Below are 18,948 nucleotides of genomic sequence, written 5' to 3' on the forward strand. Positions count from 1 at the left end.
TGAAAGTAAAAGTCACATTAACAAGCACCTTATACTTGCATACAAAGAGTTGGACCTATTCAGTTACCCATTTTATTATTTTATACTTGTATACAATATTATACATGTAATTTTTTATAATATTATATAGATATAGATGGGCATTGTTGTAGGCAAGAAACACTGCTTATGCACTGATACATGAGTGAGAACAAGCACAGACTCTCAATTTAAGTCCCTAACTTTGGGTGAATGTACTATTTCTACGTATAGTTATGCAACATTTGATGAAGCGGACTAGATATTCAACCTTTTTGTGAGTAAATGTACACGGAGAAAATGGCTTAACGGTCTGAATGGGTGTGTGTCTAACAGGGGTTCCCCTCAAACTACGGCAGAGGCGCGTACCCAGCGCCCCTGCACTTGCGCACCGTTTGAACGGCTAACCGAATTTGCTTAAACCTTCTCAACTCTGAATGGCCCGTAAGTGAGGGCGGCTGCTTGCGTATGCTGCTCACCTCCGCTGTACCTCACTCACTTGAGCTGGCTATAAATCAGGCTTTATCGGCCTCGGTCTCCCGGGCCACACACACACCGATGTCCGAGTTGAAACCTATCCAATTCCCAGGCGTAGAAAATTGAATTGGGAACGAGTCGCTGCGATAATGCATGACCCCGCACAGTTGTCAGCGAGAGGTGAAGTGTTGGTTTCCCAGGGACACTCTCTGTGTTGAACTTAAAGGGACAGTCTGTTTTATGCGTTTTACTCTCTCCTTATTGATGGGTTTGCAGAGATTCCTTGTTTAACTCTGCAGTTTACTGCATTAATCAATTGTATAAATACTCTGCGATAACAGTAGTGCAATTAATTTTATACACAGTTGTCTTGGATAAATAGCTAAGGCAAAAATAAATTAGGCTTACAACAATTTCGGAAATAAATGAACGATTCTTACACTGTTTATAAACGTTTGATACAACACTGCCATCTATTGGCGGGTAATATGCTAGTAGTGCTCATTCTTGACGTGTACGGGTTCACTGAGACTAGCAGTAAAACATGCCATTCCTTGTTCCATTCCTTGTAATGGAACAATTTCTACATGGTACACTTTGGCTTGATAGAAAGAACAGTGCTCTCAGGCCAAAGTTCCTTCTGTTTTTGAGTTATGTGTTTGAACTTTGTAAAGCAGTTGGAACCACCTTCATTTCTGAAGAGAACGTACGGACACCAGTTTTTCCGTCATGGTTTTTATTAAGTAATGCAGATTGCACTTACATATAAAATACAGTAGCGGGTTGTCATATCTTTTAAGGTTCTGATATGTATTTTTTCATGCAATTCCAAAGGCACTTGAAGTTGCATATTTATATATATAATTTTTCAGATATATATAACAAACAGCCATAAGAACATTTATTAGTACATGGAGTAAACATATTGCATGCGGGAATTTAGTGTACTTAATGCTGTGGTACAGATTTTTTATAAATGCATACATTTAGGCCATAATCCAAACATATGTTAATCTCAGGTACACAAACATATTGGTTTGACAAAACCCACAAAATGCCTTCAATTCAAGTGCGGTTTGGGTTTAGCCATATCTCAAGAGTATTCTATCAGATGCCATTAAAACTTTGTAAAAGAGTCCCATGTATTATCCCTTCTGTAGAAACCCATTTGGAACCTCCACACATAGCAGAGACTCGAGAGTCAATAGGGAGGTGAGATTTAACAGCGCAATGGCAATAAACACAACATTTTAATATACTTATGATTTGGAAGAAATCAAAGGCCTGTTTTGCTGTAGTCTGTCAATAGTCTGCAATCAAGCTTCAGTTATATTTGCCACTGATTAGACATATGCTGCATCAGTCGTTTTATTTCTTGTAATATAGCTGTATATTACTGTAAAAACGCCTGCATTACTGTAAACGAACAAGGCCAATACTAGGCCAATGTTTCAATGCATTTTCATAGTCCAAAAATCACATGTAGTTTGTAAACCGTTTTGAAGGACAACAGCCAAGGAATAAGAGACCAGGTCATACATTAAAGCAAAATAGTTAAAGCAACCTTATTGTCCTGTTGTACACATTACAAAACCAACAAAGAACACAGGGCAGACTAGTCTCACATGCCTATGCACACTACAGCCTACAGCCCGCTAAATGTCCACTTCGTTTTCATCACACACTCGGAAAACACACACCTCTACTCCCTAATCCGCACATTTCTGGAACCATCCGTGTGGCGGTGCAGTCCGTGGGCTTATCACCGACGGACAGTTGAAGCCTCCAGGGGGCAGCAGAGACACAGTTCTGCAGCAGAAGCAGCTTATTAAACTCTGTCGCCCCAGTTCCTCATTCAGTTGAGCACCCAAAAAAAGGGCATAAGAATAAGGTGAATACTCCGCGATTAGGACAGGGCTTTCAGCCTGTCTAGGTGTCTCACTTTCTTCCCCCCAGCTGTTGGCCTCACAAACCAGGTTTTTTTTCCATACTCCTACCAGACGGTAAACCATGGGTTTTCTGCCTAATAACAAGCCTAACCAAACTGTCTAGAGAGACTATCCAGCACTGTACCAAACTTCCCAACGACCTCTGCTTACATTGTACAACTTGCTAAGCTGTTCCATTCATTAATAATCTACAGTATGTGTGGAAAAAAGACTTCCTTGCATCAGTGCATTATTAACCTGGAACTTACTGTCACCCAAACACCCTGCGTTCTACTGACCAAAGTCATCCTGAAAGATTTCCTATAATCTGCTTTACTGATCGCTTAAAAAAAAAAAAAAAAACATTGAAACCTGGCAGAACAACAGCTGTTGTCTGCAATACGTAAAACAAGAAACTGACCAAAACGATACAAAACCAAAGGATAACTAAATAGATCTACTGGCCCTCTTGTGGTGAAGTAACACCATTGCATTCCCTGCATTCTCCATCCCATTCTCTCCCTCAACTGGACTTCAGTAAAGGATGTGATCACCCCTAGGACTACTTCCTCCAATGACAGCCACAAAACAGAGAAAGACAAGCAAGATGAAAGGGTAGAAGCGATTATATCCTAAATAGACAGAACAGTGACCGTCTCCCAGAAGATCACAGGTGTAAAAGGCACATTTACTGCGTGTGGCTACCATGCAAGACCTGAATAGGGTTAAAGGTGCAAACCTTCTCACAGCAATATGGAACTGCCAGTGTTTAAAAGTACTGCATGCTCCTCCAGAAATTATAAGTATTTTAAAGCCAGATTTTAGCCCATTAGTCACAGGTGATAACTTTGTCAGCTGTAGTGCACAATTTTTCATTATGGTAATTTTAGTACATATATTATGAAATTGGAACATAATCATGAATATGCATCCATTCACTCAACAGAGATGTCAAAAAAAATAAAAAATCAGTGTATCTACTAGTTAATAAATCCACATACGCATACTAGATATATAATAAAAACAATGTCAAGTAATTCGGTCAGAAGTATTAAAATCTTACCATCAGTTACAAAAATATGCTGAAAAGGAGTTCTAACTGAAAAATATATGCATTGTGCTTTCAAAAGATGCCCCTGAACAGGGTTCACTGTTATTTATTTATTTTAGCCCACAGTGAATTCATCATTTCCCCCACAGAGTGGATTTATATATTTTTTTTTCAAAAATAAATTTGGCATCTTAAATGCTGCCCGGATTTTGGACCGTGAAGCCCGCGTGGTTCTCCTCTGAGACACGGGGTGCCCGCCAGACGCTTCCTTTCACACCGCGGCCACGCCAGCCGCGCACGTGCACGCGCACAGCCGGAGGAGAGGGCACGGAGCTCGCCCACGCGCCGCTAACCGCCATTTTGACCCGCTGAGCTGCCCATCCCCGCTAATTCTGCCTCTGGGAACACTTCACTCTGTCTGGATACTTTAACCTTAATGGACACAGTTTTTTTAATTGGAACTTTGTGCAAATGTGCTGACCAGGCAAATCCTCTCACTTCTGTCCCCAAAGCCACGACATCACACTGCAGCCTGTCGGCTCTCTGCTTTAAAGAGCAAAACCCCGTCCAGTCAGCCGCATTCTCTCCGCAGCCCAAACTCAGGCCACACATGCCGTGTATGGAGGAGTCGGAGAAAAGAGGCGATTGGACATCGGGTGACTCCATACTGAAACATCACTGGGAAATAGAATGAAGTGTAATTATCATCAACAAGAACAGTGTTTTTGATGAAGCACAACATTACATTACATTACAGGGATTTAGCAGACACTCTTAACCAGAGCGACTTACACAACATTTTTCACATAGCATTTACATTGCATCCATTTATACAGCTGGATATATACTGGAGCGATGCAGGTTAAGTACCTTGTTCAAGGGTACAACGACAGTGTCCTATCCGGGAATCGAACCTGCAGCCTCTAGGTTACAAGCCCAGTTTCGTACCCATTACACTACACTGCCGCCCCATAAGAGCGCCCAGAGGGCTAAGAGGGCTAAGACGGTGCCATTTTCATTAATCCTGTCTCCGTTCGATTCCTGCTGGGCCACATGTATGATGACTTTTAATTTTTAATATATATATTTTTAAATATTTTTCTTTTTGTGCTCTACCCAATCATTATTCTTTTTTGAGCATGATTTTTCAATATTTATTTATTTGTAAATGTATTCATGAATTTATTACCAATGATTACTCACAACTTCCGCCTGAATTTATGACTGCACTCTATACATTGTAGAGCAAAGTATTTTGGGAAGTCCAGAGGAGTATATTATATACAGCAAATTAATAAACTGAGACAGTTAATCCGTGGAGGACAGGTTGTAACGAAAACCAGCATACACACACATACACATAAATACGCACATCTACGACTGTCCTAGAGAAACTGGGTTAGATGTTACTGGCCCAAACTGACCCCAGTTCCCAGTGTAGGTCTTGTGCAGGGTCACAGTGGGATTTTAACTGGTGTTTTCATGGATCTCTAAATACAGCAGGTGGAACTGAGGAATATAGTCATCTAAAAAAACAACAACAAAAAAATAATTCCCTTTTTGTAAAACTGTAAAGTACATCCACTTCCACTCTTGTGTAGGGGAAGAAAGAAGAGTGTAGGCCCAAATCCCCCGCCCCCCACCCACCTCCCGCCACAAGAGCTGATGAGGTAGGCCCTGTGGGGAGGGGACACAGAGCTGCTCCATCAGCGTGGGGGGGGGGGGGGGTGTCGCTGGGACGCTCAGCTACACGAACGAGGTTCTTTGGTCCACTGTTATCCTGCACAAGCTCTCTGCTGCCGCCCTGCTGGCCATCAATGTCATCACGGAAAAGCTGCTTGTCGAACCCACCCGCCGCTTTCTGTGGCAGTCACAGCTTAGGCCAGGAGAACGCGGCCAAAGTTTGGAATCGCTCTCCAAACGTTCTCCCCATAATGCCTTCCCCCATCGCTCGCTTCAGGAAGACTCTCATTTTGGCCAAGAAGGGAAGTTATCAGTGAGAGAATGTGGAGCCCGTCTCAGATAACTCATCTGGGGGCAACTGGACAGGCTCTGTATTCACCTGGCTGCCTGAACAGATGCCATTATTTAGTGCTTTTGTAATGTTATGGTCACAGTTACCGGCTTTTTTAACCAGTTTTATCATTATACGCTGAGCAAAATCAAAAGACAAAATCAATATAGTCTGTGTTTATTAACGTCTAACCTCTAACTATTTAACTACATTAATCCTAGACTACGTTTTGTAAAGTTCAACAGATTGTAAAAAAAATAATAAAGTCATTAATAATGTAATAAATAAAGTGGACAGTGTTTTCAGAGAGCTCTGGCTCGTTAGCGCTTGGGCTTCTGGAGCCGCTGCTGGACAGTAGAGAGGTGAGGGGTTGGGGGTCGGGGGTCAGGGGTCGCGGGCGGTTAGCTGGTGGAGGACATGACCAGGTCGAGCTCTTTGGCTCCCTCCTGGCCGCTGCTGAGCCCGCAGCTTCCGGAGAGTTCTGGGAAGGGACTGGCCCGGCTGGCCGCGGTGGGGGATGCCGGGGACGGGGACAGGCCGGGCTTTTTGGTGGGTATGGGAGGAGGGTGGACCTTCTCGGACCGGGCGACGGTCGGGGACCTGACGCCGGCGGACAGGGGGCTGGTGGCGGGGCCCTTGGTGGGGGAGGCTAGGCTGCGGTAGTCGGTGCCGAAGGGAGAGTTGTTGGGGGCGGGCGGTTTGTTGCCGCCCTGCTGGCAGGTGAAGCGCGACAGCACCTGGGTGACGGTGTTGCGGGCCAGCTGCTTGGCGGCGCTGTGCTCCGGGGGCGGGGGCGGCGGGGGGGTGGTGGTGGGGGAGAGGTCGCGGGGGGATTGCGGGCCGCTGCCCCCCCCTTGCTGGTGCTGCTCCAGCTCCGCCTGGGTCTGGAACTTGTGGCGCGCGGCCTGGAAGCGCTGGTTCACGCTGGCCTGGTAGGGCGACTGGAAGCCCGGGCTGCCGGCGGGCGTGGCCGCCAGACGCTTGGCCAGGACGGGGGAGGAGCAGGGGGAGGAGGCGAGGGAGGAGGAGGCGGTGCTGCAGGGGGAGAGGCTGGGGTGAAGCTGGGGGTGGGGGTGGGGGGTGGCGGGGGAGAGCGGGGTCCCGTTCTCCAGCCCGTTCTCCGGCGGAGCCTGGCCCTCCTTGGGGGCGTGGTGGCCGTTCACTCTGAGCTGGACGGGCGTTCCGCTGGGCGACCTCTCGCCGCCGTCCGTCTCGCTGCTCCTGCTCGGCGCCTCGGCCTTCCCCCCCGCCCCCGCCGGGGCTCCTCCCCCTCCCTCTCCGCCCCTCAGGGCGGCGGCTTCCTGGCGCAGTCCCTCCAGCTCCTCCCTGAGCTGCCGGCTCCGCCCCTCCTCCCGGCGCAGCCGCGCGCGGAGCTGCTCGCGCTCGGTGTCCAGCTCGGCCAGCTGCCGCTCGGCCCGCGCCTCCTTCTGCTGCGCCCGCCGCCGCTCCTCCTCCAGCTCCCCCCGCAGGGCCTCCCCCGCCGCCCGCGCCTCCTCCAGCCTCCGGCCCAGCTCGGCCACGCGCTGGCCCTCCTCCCGCGCCTGGGCGCTGGCCCGGTGGCGCTCCTGCTCCGCCTGGCCCCACAGCCGCTGCTGCTCCTTCTCCAGCCGCTGCACCTGCGCCTGCTCAAAGTCCAGCTACAGAGAGGGGCGGGGTCAGAACAGAGGGGAGGGGTCAGCACAAGCCACGCCTCCCAGGTTACCATATACGGCGCTACCTGATTTCCTTTATTATTCCGTATTAGTCACACTGAGTGCTTTCAGATTTTTAGACAGAAGGTAATATTATGCAAAGAGAACCTGAGTTAACCAGTAACACATTTTTTAAAATGATTTCTTAATTTATTCAATGAAAAAAAGTCAACTGCCCATATCACCCATGTGAAAAAGTAATTGCCCCCTCAGTTACTCAAAGCCAAATTTAATTGATAATTACATTCAGCTGATTGAACACAGCCCGGCTTGATTGCAGCCAGGTCTGTTTAATCTAAATCTCACTCATATTTAACCTTACAATCAGAGAGAAGTAGTCGCCACAAAGTTTCTTCATGCACACTATGCCACAATCGAAGAAAATTCCAGAAGAGATGAGGAAAATATTTCTTATACACAAATATTTCTACACAGCCATTTCTAAGGCTCTGGGACTCTACTGAACTACAGTGAGGGCCATTATCACCAAATGGAGAACATTTGGAACAGGAGTGACCGGCCAGCCAAAATTTCCCCAAGGGTGCAGTGATAGCTCATCCAGGAAGTCACAAAAGATCCTAGAAGAGCATCCAAAGAACGGCAGGCCTCTCTAACCTCAGCTAAGGGCAGTGTTCATGACTCCACAATAAGAAAGACACTGGCCAAAGTGGGATTCATGGGAGAGTAGCAAGATGGAAACCACTGCTAACCAAGAAACATCAATGCCCATCACAGAATAAAGCACCGGGATGATCCTCAAGCCTTTTGGGACAGTATTCTATGGACAGATGAGTCAAATGTCAAACTTTCTGGACGGCATGAAATTATTATGTCTGGTGTAAAGCAAATACAGCATTTCACAATAAGAGCATCATTGACCATATACGGTCAAATATGGTGGTGGTAGTGTGATGGTGTGCTGTCTCGGGAGTTATTAAGTTCAAGGGGGAAATTCATTTTTCACATGGGTGATATGGATGTTTGATTACTTTTTCATTAAATAAATGAAATAATAATGTTTTTAATGTGTTTTGTGTTTACTCAGGTTCCCTTTGTCTAATAATACATTCTGTCTAAAGATCTGACATCATTCAGTTTAAAAAATGTGCAATAGCAGAGGAAATCAGGAAGGAGAAAATACTTTTTCACGACACTGTATGGAGATCTGATATATCTGCTCTCTTCAGCATTCATTATTCATCATAGTAAAAACAGCATTTTACTAAACATGGAGATCCAGTGGCCATTTTTGATTTGTCACATTTTGGAAAGCTTTTCTGATATTTCAGCATCTAAATACATGCATAACACTGCATTGTGAAAACAACACTGAATTGCAAAATAAGACATTAATTGAAATGCACAGTACTTTAAAATATATATGCAATAATACATAGAAATAATGCAAAATGATTATTAACTGATTCGAATAAAAACAAGCAAATGCATTATTAAGCAGCAAATTACTATTTGTGGAATTTGCAGTGTACAAATTAATCTGTTCCAGTAGGTTCCAGACTGTGGTCCATGAGCACCCCTAGTGGTCCATGGGTAAAATTACAGTTTGATCAAGATTGTGGTCATAGAGTGCAGGCAGCTGCTTTGCTGCTTAACCGATGTTTCCCTGGCGTTGCCCAAACAAACCACTTGCCCCCACCCCATTGGTGACTGAAAATGAGTTTGTTCTTCTTTTACGCGTCACTTGTTGAAACCGGCCTGCTGAGTTTGTTCGATGACGTCTGTTCGCAGTTCTTGTCTTGAGCAACTGCCACAGTTTACAGGTTTAGATACAGAGTATTTATACAGCTGAATATTTACTGAAGCGATGCAGCTTAACTACCTTAGGAACTGCCGCGTCTAATTTGGGAAATGAACCTGCAATCTCCATGACAGAAGTCCATGTTCAAGTACTCTGCCACCCTCAAGTTGTTCATGAATAATATTTGAGGACTGCTAGATCTAGTCTTCTCACATCTGACCACAAGGGGGAGACAAAGTACGATTAATAAACATGGTCGGCCCGGCTAGGAAAGGTGCTTCAAAGGCCTCTTGCAATCTGCTCATTTAAATAATTTCCAGTTCAGCACAGCCAGGTCAAACCATTACAGGCTCCGCACAGCAGGTTAAATCATTTAAAGTTCTAAGGTTCAGCGCGGAAAGTGCAATCGTTTCGAGTTCAGCAGAGCAAGCCGTGTCGTTTGAAGCTCGGTAAAGGCTGTGATCGGGAAGGCATGCAAAATGCAGTGTGATTGGGAATCCGAACAGAGGACGAGGCAGGATGAATGCCTTTGACAGGACCGATGCAATATATGTGTTCCTGAGCAGCGAATGGGCTCGGAGTCTGTCAATAACCTGCAATTTTTGGGGTCAGGTAATGTTCCAGGAAATGCTTTTCAGTCCACATCAAAATGATGGTTGATGTTCAGATGGTGACCAAAATTTACACTGAAAGTATGTTAAAAGCATCTTGTTGGCTGGCAACTATCACAACTAACATTTTTACGTGCGAGATATTTCACTGCAGCAGTTCAGGATAAGCATCTTACGTATTTCGAGGCTACAATGGCAATGCCCCAACTGGGATTCGAACCTGCAGAACCATACACGCACATTTCCCAAACCAGTGGCAGTGCTCAGCAGTCAGAGTGGGGCCCCCTCTGGCAGAGAAGCACGGAGGTGCTGAGCAGGAAGTTGGGGAAATGTCCAGGAACGCGCTCTTACGCAACTCCGCAGCTTTTTACTCCCTGACCCCCCTGCTGCCCGCCTTCCTGTCCTGAACACAACACCCGCTCGGCAACAATGGGGCCTTTCCGCCGCACCGCTCCCACGGAGCGGCCGCTGAGCACCGCACGCCGGGCCGACCCAGGCTCCGCTCTCCGCCTCCGCGCTAAATAAAAACATAGAACGTCACGCTTGTTTTCCTGGAACACGGTCGATTCCAGCGGAATTTCACAGAGCAGCCCCCGCCTCCCCGTTCCCGCGAGCTCTTACTCCCCAGTTCTCTCTCTCTAAGCATCTCTCCTGAGCTCTGTGGAAAGGGTTCTCTCTCTAAGCGTCTCTCCTGAGCTCTGTGGAAAGGGTTCTCTCTCTAAGAGTCTCTCCTGACTCTGAGCTCTGTGGAAAGGGTTCTCTCTCTAAGCGTCTCTCCTGAGCTCTGTGGAAAGGGTTCTCTCTCTAAGCATCTCTCCTGAGCTCTGTGGAAAGGGTTCTCTCTCTAAGAGTCTCTCCTGAGCTCTGTGGAAAGGGTTCTCTCTCTAAGAGTCTCTCCTGAGCTCTGTGGAAAGGGTTCTCTCTCTAAGAGTCTCTCCTGAGCTCTGTGGAAAGGGTTCTCTCTCTAAGCATCTCTCCTGAGCTCTGTGGAAAGGGTTCTCTCTCTAAGAGTCTCTCCTGACTCTGAGCTCTGTGGAAAGGGTTCTCTCTCTAAGCATCTCTCCTGAGCTCTGAGCTCTGTGGAAAGGGTTCTCTCTCTAAGCGTCTCTCCTGAGCTCTGTGGAAAGGGTTCTCTCTCTAAGCATCTCTCCTGAGCTCTGTGGAAAGGGTTCTCTCTCTAAGAGTCTCTCCTGACTCTGAGCTCTGTGGAAAGGGTTCTCTCTCTAAGCGTCTCTCCTGAGCTCTGAGCTCTGTGGAAAGGGTTCTCTCTCTAAGCGTCTCTCCTGAGCTCTGAGCTCTGTGGAAAGGGTTCTCTCTCTAAGAGTCTCTCCTGAGCTCTGTGGAAAGGGTTCTCTCTCTAAGAGTCTCTCCTGAGCTCTGTGGAAAGGGTTCTCTCTCTAAGCATCTCTCCTGAGCTCTGAGCTCTGTGGAAAGGGTTCTCTCTCTAAGCGTCTCTCCTGAGCTCTGAGCTCTGTGGAAAGGGTTCTCTCTCTAAGAGTCTCTCCTGAGCTCTGTGGAAAGGGTTCTCTCTCTAAGAGTCTCTCCTGAGCTCTGTGGAAAGGGTTCTCTCTCTAAGCGTCTCTCCTGACTCTGAGCTCTGTGGAAAGGGTTCTCTCTCTAAGCGTCTCTCCTGACTCTGAGCTCTGTGGAAAGGGTTCTCTCTCTAAGCGTCTCTCCTGAGCTCTGAGCTCTGTGGAAAGGGTTCTCTCTCTAAGAGTCTCTCCTGAGCTCTGTGGAAAGGGTTCTCTCTCTAAGAGTCTCTCCTGAGCTCTGTGGAAAGGGTTCTCTCTCTAAGCGTCTCTCCTGAGCTCTGTGGAAAGGGTTCTCTCTCTAAGCGTCTCTCCTGAGCTCTGTGGAAAGGGTTCTCTCTCTAAGCGTCTCTCCTGAGAGCTGTGGAAAGGGTTCTCTCTCTAAGCATCTCTCCTGAGCTCTGTGGAAAGGGTTCTCTCTCTAAGCATCTCTCCTGAGCTCTGTGGAAAGGGTTCTCTCTCTAAGCGTCTCTCCTGAGCTCTGTGGAAAGGGTTCTCTCTCTAAGCATCTCTCCTGAGAGCTGTGGAAAGGGTTCTCTCTCTAAGCGTCTCTCCTGAGAGCTGTGGAAAGGGTTCTCTCTCTAAGCATCTCTCCTGAGCTCTGTGGAAAGGGTTCTCTCTCTAAGCGTCTCTCCTGAGCTCTGTGGAAAGGGTTCTCTCTCTAAGAGTCTCTCCTGAGCTCTGTGGAAAGGGTTCTCTCTCTAAGCGTCTCTCCTGAGCTCTGAGCTCTGTGGAAAGGGTTCTCTCTCTAAGCGTCTCTCCTGGGCTCTGTGGAAAGGGTTCTCTCTCTAAGCGTCTCTCCTGAGCTCTGTGGAAAGGGTTCTCTCTCTAAGCGTCTCTCCTGAGCTCTGTGGAAAGGGTTCTCTCTCTAAGAGTCTCTCCTGACTCTGAGCTCTGTGGAAAGGGTTCTCTCTCTAAGCATCTCTCCTGAGCTCTGTGGAAAGGGTTCTCTCTCTAAGCGTCTCTCCTGAGCTCTGTGGAAAGGGTTCTCTCTCTAAGCATCTCTCCTGAGCTCTGTGGAAAGGGTTCTCTCTCTAAGAGTCTCTCCTGACTCTGAGCTCTGTGGAAAGGGTTCTCTCTCTAAGCATCTCTCCTGAGCTCTGTGGAAAGGGTTCTCTCTCTAAGCATCTCTCCTGAGCTCTGTGGAAAGGGTTCTCTCTCTAAGCGTCTCTCCTGAGCTCTGTGGAAAGGGTTCTCTCTCTAAGCGTCTCCCTGAGCTCTGTGGAAAGGGTTCTCTCTCTAAGCGTCTCTCCTGAGAGCTGTGGAAAGGGTTCTCTCTCTAAGCGTCTCCTGACTCTGAGCTCTGTGGAAAGGGGTCTCTCTCTAAGGGTCTCCTGACTCTGAGCTCTGTGGAAAGGGGTCTCTCTCTAAGGGTCTCCCTCCTCTCCTAAGCAGCTCTCCCTCTCTTCCATTTCAGCTCCATTGGATTGGGCCGCGTTCCAGCAGTCACTTTCCGGCTCGGTGAGTGAGCCTTACTTGGCCTGAAGTCTGGTTCCTCTTCCAGTTTCCAGGAATTGGGGTGGGGAGGGGGGGCAGCGGGCTGAGCCACCAATGCCAAAAAAAAGGCGTATGTGCCCTAGATGTGTCTGTCAGCCTGTTTTAATGTTTTGGCCGTTTAGTTGGCCACTAACGGGGGGAGATGAGTGAACTGCACACCCATTCTCAGGCCAGCGGAGAGGTGGCTGAGGGACACTTATTTCCTGCTTGTGAGGAAGAATGATTATTAATAAGGACTGTTACTGAGTAGGTGCAGAAAGACCGGTTCTGAAACGGGACGTTGGGCAGTGTTGAGGGCTGACTGCTGGACCGCTGTGGGAACGTTGTTGTGATGTTTCTGGGACGTTACCTGCTGCAGGAGCCGCTCTCTCTCCTTTTCCAGCATGTAGGTGACGTCGTCCCCCTCTGCTGTGTCCTGCGCATGCCGCCGCTTCTCCTCCTCCAGGTCTGCGATGACCTGTCGCGGACACAAGGGGGCAGCAGTGAGATCACAAGTCTGACAGCTCCCTCTGCTCCTCTACTTCCCCACAGGAGGCCACTCTGCTCCTCTGTCTCCTTGCAGGAAAGCTCTCTGCTCCTCTACCTCCTTACAGGAGTGCTCTGTGCTCAGACACAGTCTCTGTTGATGTGTGTAGATCTGTCTGTGCAGCACTTAGTGGCAGAAGCTCTATTGTGTGAGGCCGGGTGTCAGAACAAAGAGAGGAGGAGGAACAATAGGGATGTCTGCTGCAGGAGGCGCGTCTCCAGTAAGGAGCAGCAGCTGCTGGGCTCGCCACATTTCACCCCTTTATCAGTCACCCTAAAATACCACACATTCTACACATGCACCAATCACAGTCACCCTAAAATACCACAGATTCTACACGTCCACCAATCACAGTCACCCTAAAATACCACACATTCTACACATCCACCAATCACAGTCACCCTAAAATACCACAGATTCTACACATCCACCAATCACAGTCACCCTAAAAACCACACATTCTACAAATCCACCAATCACAGTCACCCTAAAAACCACACATTCTACATGTTCACCAATCACAGTCAACCTAAAATACCACACATTCTACACATCAACCAATCACAGACACCCTAAAATATCACACATTCTACACATCAACCAATCACATTCACCCTAAAATACCAAACATTCAACATGTCCATCAATCACTGTCACCCTAAAATACCACACATTCTACACATCCACCAATCACAGTCACCCTAAAATACCAAACATTCTACACAGTCTGTGATATCTGCCTCCATATTATTAATATTACAAGTTTAGTTTCTGCCTTCCATCGAAGCTGAAAAATTCAATTTTGATGCCTCTCCTGAAAACCAGACAGTCAGTACTGGCAGGGTGGAGACCATAGAGCTAATCCATGCACTAGAACAGTCCCTTAAGGGGTTGAGGCCCACAGCAGCCTCTGTAGTTGTCTATAATGTGTTGTGTTAACCTTTGGAGCTAATAGCTACTGTAAGTATGTTTGGAGGAAACTGTAGATAAGGTGCTGACGTACAAATAGATCACAGAGGAAAACTGGCAATAATTGGCAAATGTTACAGTACAGTTGGGAACTGGGAATCTGTTACAGTCCAGTTCTCTCTACACACATCTCTCTACACACAAGTGATATTGGCTCAGGATGGTTTGATTCCTGTGCCTGAAAATGTGTGAGCAGAGTATTTTGCATGCATTTGCAGTATCTTATTCTGAAGGTATTGGCCATTATAACCGACTGAATGGAAATTTCCGCAGGAGTTGAAGTCGTTTTAGAAAAGCACCCCAGGAAAGCACTTAACGGACACTTCCTCAGAATATTAAAGAGGACAGGTTAGCGCTGGGCTCCCTGGGCAGAGACGTGTTTAAAAGTGCTGGAGTGTTTCAGACACCTGCTCTTCCCCCTGAGCCCTGAGCAGGAGAGGAACCTGGACGCTAAAACACAGCCCCTAATCTGGAGAGATGGGATGGGCGATCATCTGCAGACCTGGGCAAACAAACGGCAACGTAGCCAGTGAGACAGCTGCTCCACTAGGAGCAGACCCTTACCAGTCGCTTCAGAATTCTGCAGAGACCTGGGTCAAGTATGTATCTTTAACAATTTAGATCCTGGTTACATTTTATAACATTCAGTGAGTTTTCAACAAAATACAGTACCGTTTCATTCTTGAATATTGGCACAGATTCTTTATTTGCACCAGGTATTCTGCTCCATATTTGTACCATTGAATGTCCTCCATATGTCCTCACTGTTAAAGCTGAAACATGGCAAAAACATTCTTCTGAAAGTTCTCTTTGAAGACATGACCAAACGCAATGCTGTGGGGGTGGACATTCATACTGTTACGTCACACCAGAAAGTCCTAATGCCAACCACACTTTGTGTACAACAATTGCAGGAGCTCAGTGCCTGTTGAGTCTATAGAATCAGGGACGACATCCTGTATCTATGTAGCACTACAGGAAGGAGCTCAGTACCAGGTGAGTCTATAAAATCAGGGACGACATCCTGTATCTATGTAGCACTACAGGAAGGAGCTCAGTACCAGGTAAGTCTATAAAATCAGGGATGACATCCTGTATCTATGTAGCACTACAGGAAGGAGCTCAGTACCAGGTAAGTCTATAAAATCAGGGATGACATCCTGTATCTATGTAGCACTACAGGAAGGAGCTCAGTACCAGGTGGTCTATAAAATAAGGGACGACATCCTGTATCTATGTGGCACTACAGGAAGGAGCTCAGTACCATGTGAGTCTATAGAATCAGGGATGACATCCTGTATCTATGTAGCACTACAGGAAGGAGCTCAGTACCAGGTGAGTCTATAGAATCAGGGATGACATCCTGTATCTATGTAGCACTACAGGAAGGAGCTCAGTACCATGTGAGTCTATAGAATCAGGGATGACATCCTGTATCTATGTAGCACTACAGGAAGGAGCTCAGTACCAGGTGAGTCTATAGAATCAGGGATGACATCCTGTATCTATGTAGCACTACAGGAAGGAGCTCAGTACCAGGTGAGTCTATAGAATCAGGGATGACATCCTGTATCTATGTAGCACTACAGGAGGAGCTCAGTACCAGGTGAGTCTATAGAATCAGGGACGACATCCTGTATCTATGTAGCACTACAGGAAGGAGCTCAGTACCAGGTGAGTCTATAGAATCAGGGACGATATCCTGTGTCTATGTAGCACTTACAGGAAGGAGCTCAGTACCAGGTGAGTCTATAGAATCAGGGATGACATCCTGTATCTATGTAGCACTACAGGAAGGAGCTCAGTACCAGGTGAGTCTATAGAATCAGGGATGACATGCTGTATCTATGTAGCACTACAGGAAGGAGCTCAGTACCAGGTGAGTCTATAGAATCAGGGATGACATCCTGTATCTATGTAGCACTACAGGAAGGAGCTCAGTACCAGGTAAGTCTATAAAATCAGGGATGACATCCTGTATCTATGTAGCACTACAGGAAGGAGCTCAGTACCAGGTGAGTCTATAGAATCAGGGATGACATCCTGTATCTATGTAGCACTACAGGAAGGAGCTGCGTATCTGGTTAATTTAGCCCCAGAGACTACGGGTGATTAGCTGATTAACTAACTGAGGTACATTTACATTGATGTGGAAACTAAATACATAAATCAATAAATTAATAAAAATAAGTCTGTGGTTTTGGTGAAAATGTTCTTTTAATATCAGTAATCTGCGGAATCTGACTGAATCTACAGAATGTGAGACTTGTGAATGTGGTGAGAGCACGTATACTGTACACGCAGGAGCGCGGAGCGGGCGGGCGTGGCCCTACCTTCCTGTGCCGGCTCTCCACGGCCGCCAGCTGTCCCATCATCCTCTCCTGCATCCTCTTGCAGTGCGCCATGACCAGCTTCAGCACGGCCAGGGGGTTCGGGCAGGCCGCGGGCCCCGCCCTCTCGGCCCGGCCCCGCCCCCCCGCCGCCTCGCCGTCCCGCTGCAGCGCCAGGAAGGGGTCGCTGAGGTCGTAGCGCCCGTAGCGCTCCTGCACGAAGGCGTCCCGCTGCTGGGCCTGCAGGGGAACGGGACAGGGGTCAGAGGTCAGCGATGACATCACATCCTGCCTCCTCGTGGCAGAACAGGAAAACACTGACCTTGTGAAACCGAATGGCCGCAGTGGAGCCGCGCCTTGTAGTTTCCACCCCCCCCCCACCTTTTAATATGCATATGTCCTCAGTTAATATCGGCTCGCTTCAATCCCAGAGCCTCTTCACATTACACTTCTTATTATGACCATTTGCCGTGGATTTCAATGTCAGTCGGAAAAACAGTAATATCCTGACTGACCTAATATCATTCTGCCCGCGCAGTTCCACGACGTGCTCATCCGTGGACATAACAAGGTCAGGAAGTAATGTGGAGTTCTGCAGGGCACACTGCTTCAGGAAACCAATGGCCTGGTTTTAAAAGGTTTATGAGTCAGATCAATGACCCGGATAATGGAAGCTCTGCTAATGACGCAAATGTGGAGTTGTTTCTGCTCTCTCCTCTTGAGCCTGTTCGAAGCAGTGCCAAGCAGAGGAGACCTTTAGTTCTTTCGTTCTGATAAAATTGCAGTGCTTTCTCTGCAGCCTTAAAGGCCAACTTCACAGAAATGAAACATTTTCTCCCTTTCATAATCTTACAAAACAAATTACACAAATTGTAAGGTAACCTAGACCTCAGTACAAATGAACCGTGTTTCCCACAAATGAAATCATTTGCAAAAGTGAGTCAGAGAAGAGATAGGAAAATACCTGGATAGCTGTGTGTGTGTTTGATGTTAAAACACGTTTTCAGAGGGTTACACTGTGGCATTTGTGCATGATTGTCCTTAAGGTGTCCCACTAGACAACATCTCATTACATTTGAAATAAGATAAATGATGATCCATAATTGTCTTTTAACCCTCACTTTCCCCTGCAATGTGTAGTTTTTTCATCATTTGGCAGCAAACAGAAAAATGCACTACAGATTGTACTTCCTCTACACTGAACAGAACATTTCAGGGAGCTTAATAATTTTTTCTGTGCACAGAAAAATGCAAACATCATTGCACAGCTCTGCAGCGCTCCTGTTTCAGGAGCATTCTCTCTGGACACTAGACAAGTGCTGACTGGAAAAATAATTTAGGAGCACAAGCACTAATTGGGATGCATTAGCCTCCTCCTAAGCTTTTTAACTCATGAGAACACGTGCTCCCTGGAAAAACAATTAGCATACAGCCTTGCATTGCACTGATATTATGGTTGCAGGACAACATACAGAAAAATAGCATGATGGGTAAAATTGGCCTTTAAATTCAGAGGCGGTAGAGAGTGGCTTGCAGAGATCTACACCCCCCCCCCAATCCGAGGCCTGCAGCACTCTCCCCCCGCTGGTGGCTAACAGGGGAGTGGGGTTGCTGGGGGCAGACGGTGTGGGGCTAAGCGCCAATGCCAAGATCAACACGGAGAGAGGACGGCACGCTCTTCACCCTTTCCTGGCTGGAGCACACACAACGGCCCGCAACAGATGGGCCCTCCCTGCAGCCAGAACGGGCCCAGCTGCTTCCTGACACAATGGGTCACCATGGAAACCGGGCTGTCCCACCCCCCCCCACAGCGCTGAGGGAGAGAGGGGGACAGACTCAGATCTGGGGTGAAGTGCGTAGGTTTGAATTACTCTAACGGTGCAGCAGTTAAAGCTGAAAGTGCTCGTGTGCATCCCTGAGAATGTTCAAACAAAGTTCACTTCTGACAGTCGTGCGAAAACAGATGACACTGCAGTAGTTTCTACTACTGTTTAAAGGGTTTAAATACACCGGACACCAAAACCGTGCTCCACCAGGAGATGAGAGAGAGAGAGAGAGAGAGAGAGAGGTACTGTGTCTTTGTTGAAGTTGTCACACAGCAAGGAGGCCCAACAGTGTAAACTAAAGGCTGGGGAGGGAGCTGACGCGGTTGGGAGGGAAAAGGCAGGCTGGCAGGATGCTGTCCGCACCCCTTCTCCTCCGCTGACCTTCACGCAGGATGTGTGCCCCCCCCCCCCACCCCCCATCCCCCACCCCCCATGCTGCAGGTCTGAGCTAATTCACCGCATTCCACTGGCAGCACATCACCACCCTCCCCCCCCACCCTCCAGAGAAACACAATAACCTCTTTGATGCTTCCTGCTTCACAGAATAACAGCAGGGGAAAATGTAAACCTGGGTCCCCCCCCCCTCCACAGCAGGATTAGCACAAAGAGACCGTCTCAATTCTCTCTGCACTGGGTGTGTGAGAGTCTGTGTGTGTGTGTGTGTGGGGGGGGGGGGGTATGTGTGTGTGTGCACTGTGTGTGTGTGTGCGTGCGCGTGTTTG

The 18,948-nt window shown here is 47.7% G+C and overlaps 1 protein-coding gene across 3 annotated transcripts in view; it reads right to left on the reverse strand.

Annotated features, from left to right (window-relative positions):
- Positions 1–1,214: 1,214 nt before the first annotated feature.
- Positions 1,215–18,948, reverse strand: part of cttnbp2nlb (CTTNBP2 N-terminal like b) — a 45,087-nt gene continuing 27,353 nt past the window's right edge. For all 3 annotated transcript variants that reach the window (XM_064300173.1, XM_064300172.1, XM_064300171.1), the window contains exons 3-5: positions 16,404–16,640; positions 12,925–13,032; positions 1,215–7,125 (exon numbers count right to left, since the gene is read on the reverse strand). In XM_064300173.1, coding sequence (XP_064156243.1) covers positions 5,890–7,125; positions 12,925–13,032; positions 16,404–16,640 — 1,581 coding nt within the window. In that variant the 3' untranslated portion in view covers positions 1,215–5,889. The remainder of the gene's footprint in view (positions 7,126–12,924; positions 13,033–16,403; positions 16,641–18,948) is intronic.

Source organism: Anguilla rostrata, chromosome 11, assembly GCF_018555375.3.
Source record: "Anguilla rostrata isolate EN2019 chromosome 11, ASM1855537v3, whole genome shotgun sequence".
Taxonomy (NCBI): Eukaryota; Metazoa; Chordata; class Actinopteri; order Anguilliformes; family Anguillidae; genus Anguilla; species Anguilla rostrata.